General features: G+C 58.4%; 1 protein-coding gene across 1 annotated transcript; it reads right to left on the bottom strand.

The window, feature by feature from the left end:
* Positions 1–1,451: 1,451 nt before the first annotated feature.
* Positions 1,452–4,409, bottom strand: DHODH (dihydroorotate dehydrogenase (quinone)). Its single transcript, XM_031555459.1, has 7 exons — positions 4,186–4,409; positions 3,900–3,982; positions 3,372–3,559; positions 2,890–3,003; positions 2,403–2,556; positions 2,170–2,329; positions 1,452–2,051 (listed from the first exon to the last, which is right to left on the bottom strand). The coding sequence occupies exons 1-7, from the start codon at positions 4,290–4,292 to the stop codon at positions 1,997–1,999; spliced, it is 861 nt and encodes a 286-aa protein (XP_031411319.1). The 5' UTR covers positions 4,293–4,409; the 3' UTR covers positions 1,452–1,996.
* Between the last annotated feature and the right edge of the window lie 6 nt (positions 4,410–4,415).

Here is a 4,415-nt window from a genome sequence, read left to right on the forward strand (position 1 = left end):
CCGCCATGGCTGCCGCACAGCGCTCCGCGAGAAGAGCCGCTCTAGGCCTCGAGCACCATAGACAGAACGGGCGGAGCTTGTAGGCGCCCCAGAGACCATAGAGTCCACCCGCCACTAAACGGGGCGACCCACGGCTCCTTGGCGGACTTCCGGCACGGCAACCCTATGACGCCACGAGGGCGCGACCGGAAGAACGCGGGGCCGGGGCGGAAGGGGCAGGAAGGGCCCGGGCTGCGGCTGTGGACGGTGCCGCCGGCTGCGCTTCGTCTCTCCGCGTCTCACCGAGAGGTGAAGGCGGCGCCGCGGCCCCAGCCCAGGACGTCGCCCAGCTGTCCCTGGCGCGCGTGGTTCTTCCGGGGCAGGTGGGATGGGCGACACGGCCGCCTCCAGGAGCGCCTTCTGACTGGGTCCAAGCACAGCGCAGCCTAACGGCTCGTGAACCTCACCAGCACTTCGAGAGGTGCCGTGCAACTTAATTATAGCAATAGACAGCGCTGTCCCACCGTCCCTCTGCAGCCATCCCGGCTGGGTGCAAAGCGACTTCTGGCCGTGCCTGGAGCCGATCTGGCTGCCTCGACCAAAAGCGCAGGCTGGAGGATGGGCTGCAGCCCCGGTCTGCCCGCAGGTGCACAGATCACAGCCCACACCCTGGTATGGTCAAACACCACCACGCTCAGGGTAAATGCACAGCTGGAAGGCATAGAACATCTCCACGGCTGTCACAGACCAGCAGCAGACCACAGGCAAAAACACTGTAGGACACACAACTTCCCCACGGTCAGGAAAACCAACTTCAGTCCAGGCAAACAAGCACTTCCCAGGATCATGTCCAGAGCATACAAAAGCAGATGGTGAGATATCCCTGTTAGAACTGCAGACAGCACCATGTCGGAACCAAGGCATCCGAGAAATAAAGGGGGTGATGCAGGGTACACAGCACCAAAGAATGCAAAGGATTACAGACAGCCATGGGTCAGTGCTCATACCCACTCTTGTGAAAGGCTGCTCCTCAGGACCACAAACAGGTTTGGTGTAGCTCAGCACTGTCACGCAATCCCATGGCGCAGGACGGTGGGGAACTGCTGCACAGGGAACACTACAACCAAGTCACACAGCCTCACTAAAGGACAGGCAAGAGACTGCTGGAGGTCCAGGGTGAAGCAGCAGTTGCTGCCAAAAAGCCCTAGAGACATAACTTGCAGCTTCCAAAGGAGTGAGAAAATGGGGCCTTTCCATAACAAATGATAGAGCAAAACCACAGCTGTCTGAGGAAGGGGAAAAAATGGCTCCTGCCATCTCCTGAAGGTGAGGGCCTCAGGTACAGCTGGCAACACCACAACAAAGCCAGACACTGACCAGGAACAATACAGCACATGGATCCCTTGGCTGAGAGCTAACCATGGTCCTAGAGTCTGGGCAGCTAAAGGGGTGGCAGCAGAGCAACACACAAGACAAGGTAAGAGAAATGTTTATTAACTCTAGGTCGGGATCAGGACCCCCAGATTTATTAAAGCACTGTACAGACAGCAGATGAGGACAAGGAAGGAGAGATGCCACTCCGGAGGCTGTAGTGCATGACCCAGCACTAGCCAGAGTGAGCAGGAGAGGTTCCAGAACTGAAGGGCAGAAGGGATACCTAACACATTGCTTGGGCTCTGGTCAGTACTGTAGGGAAGGTGGGCACAAGACTGTTCTATCACTCCACAGCTGGCCCTCCTCCAGGGCCTTTCTGAGCCCCAGTGGAACCTGACCACCACTTGCTTCTGCTGGGGAACACAGCCCACAGGAAAGCCAAAAGTACAGCCCTGGGCAGTGGCATTAGTACAGAGACCCCTTCCCCAGCTTCCCACCAGTACAGCCCCAGTCCCTCTTACTGACCCTTCTCAAGGGCCAGGACCAGGGCATTGGTTCGGTCCCAACCTAACAGTCTGGAAACATCACAGCCATTCCTGGTTTGTCATGGCTTCTCTTGGCTAGACCTTGATCCTGCAATCTGTCAGCGCCGGTGATCTGCTCCAACTGCTTCCATGACACTCTTGAAGCCCTGCTCCCTAATCAGAAACAGCACGTGACAGCCTAGCAGGCCCAGCACTGCTGCTCAGCCCCAAAGTGCCAGCGCTCATGCGCAGGCATCCAGCTGCCACAGCCTTTCCTGGGCTCCTTGCTCACCTCAGCAGCTCCTCCAGCTCCCGCTTCACCGCCCCCACCACTGGGGGCCCATGGTACACTAGTGCTGTGTACATCTGTACAAGCGAGGCTCCAGCACGGATCTTCTCCAAAGCATCACGGCCACTGCTCACCCCACCCACCCCAATGATGGGCACCCGGCCTGTGGGCAAGTACAGAATCAGGACAGCAGGGGTGAGGACAGGATGCACCCTGAATCCCTGCCCTGCCCCTACCTTGGGTGAGGGCATACATCTCCCGCACTGTCTGTGTGGAGAGCTCCCGCAGGGGCTTCCCACTGAGGCCCCCAGACTCCAGGCGCTGTGTGCTCTGGAGGCCGCTGGGGCGACTGATGGTGGTGTTGCTGACAATCAGTCCATCCACACCAACCTGGAGGAGGCAGCAGCATAAGGACACAGCTGCTGTGAATAACTGGGTCAACAAACAGACCAGCCTGGATGTCCCCCAGCAACATACCCAGCAGTCGTCCCCCACTACCTGCAGTCCCAGAGGTCTGGTGGGATGCACACAGACCCTCAGACTTACAGCTAAACAGAATGCAGTCCCTCCAGCCAGCCAGCACTGCAGGTCTGCTGTCCCTTCAGAGGGATGAGGACCACTGCTGTCTGGCACCATGCTCAGGCAGAGCAGGAAGTGCACACACCCAACTTCTCACCAGCCTCCCCTTCTTACCTCCACTGTGCTGGGCCCCCATCCCCTCACCTCACATACAACACCAGCTATGTCCTGCTTGTCCTGCTCAGTGAGATCCGGGGCAATCTTCACCAGCACAGCTGGCTTACGCTCACATGGCAGCATGTCCCTCTCTGCCAGCACCTGCAGCAGGACACAAAGGAACAGTGTTTATTGGGGGCACCACCTGTACCCACAGCTACAGGCAGCACAGTGTCAGGCCCTTTTGTCCCTATACAGCACCAAAAGCACAGGGCCTGGGGCGTACAACACACGAGTTGAGGGCTGAGGCAGAACTGTGTTGACTTGTTATGCCATGATGTAGGTGGCTTGCAGGAACAGAACATAGAGCAGTGCCTCACTGTTCACCTGACTCTTCCTGGAGAACAGCACTCCAGCGCACAACACTGGCTCACAGATTCAGTAGTTGATCAGAGGACATCTTGGTGGCTTTGCTCACCAACCCAGAAAGCCTCTCTCTCCTCCCTGCGCTGGAGGTGCTCCTCACCCACCTTGGTTAGCAGGTCCCGCAGCTCAGCCTTGCCCTGAAGGTCCCGCAGCCCCGGAGTATTTGGGCTTGACACGTTCACAACCAAGTAGTCAGCCAAGGGGCCCAATGTCTGGACTCCAGCCACATAGTCAGCTACAGCATCTGTAGAGCTCTTGTTCTTGCCCAGGTTGATTCCAAGAGGCATCCCCGCTGGAATGCAGACATGCCTGAGCCAGTACAGAGGGATCAACCACCACCCAAGGGGCTAGAGCACTGGACAAAGAAAGGCCCTGTACCATCTAAAAATCGAGGTGAGGATGAGTTCCCTAGAGCTGGGCCTCAAACCATCCTCCAGCCACAGGAGCATTGCTGCAGCTGGCCCAGTCAGCATTTCCCAGCACAGACAGACCACTCAGAAGACACTGCCCTTGGAAACCGCCCAGCTGGAGCCCTATTGGCTTTGCATACCTCCCTTGGCCTGCGGCTAGCTTGGCGACCCCCAAATCCATTCTGCCAATCCCTAGAGCAAAGCCTTACAAGCTTGTCTCACCAGTTGTGAGCTTGAGCTGTGCCTCCTGGCGGGCCTGCAGCCTACGCTCCACCACAGCATGGCCGTGGCTGTTGAATCCATATCTGCATCAGAAGAAATGAGACTCAGGGCTGGGCTGGTGCTTACCAGGCCTGGGCAGGAAAAGAGAGCAACAAGGGGAGTGGCCCGGCCCCGTGGGTCAGCTCAGCACACTCAGTCCAGCATTCAGGTGACAGTCGGGAGCACCCACAGGACCTCTGCCCCCCGCACCACCAGCAGCCCGTCCCAGCGATTTGTGAAACCCCACCTGTTAATGACTGCCTCATCTTCTACCAGCCGAAAGACTCTGGGCTTGGGGTTGCCCTCCTGAGGCTCGGGCGTGACAGTTCCCACCTCCACAAAGCCGAAGCCCATCCTGTACAGCCCGTCCACAGCCTCGCCGTGTTTGTCAAAGCCAGCCGCCAGTCCCAGCGGGTTGCGGAACCGGAGCCCGAGGACGCGCACCTCCTGCGGGGAAGCGCCGCTAAGGCGGCGGCA

Source organism: Meleagris gallopavo, chromosome 13 (genome assembly GCF_000146605.3).
Source record: "Meleagris gallopavo isolate NT-WF06-2002-E0010 breed Aviagen turkey brand Nicholas breeding stock chromosome 13, Turkey_5.1, whole genome shotgun sequence".
NCBI lineage: Eukaryota > Metazoa > Chordata > Aves > Galliformes > Phasianidae > Meleagris > Meleagris gallopavo.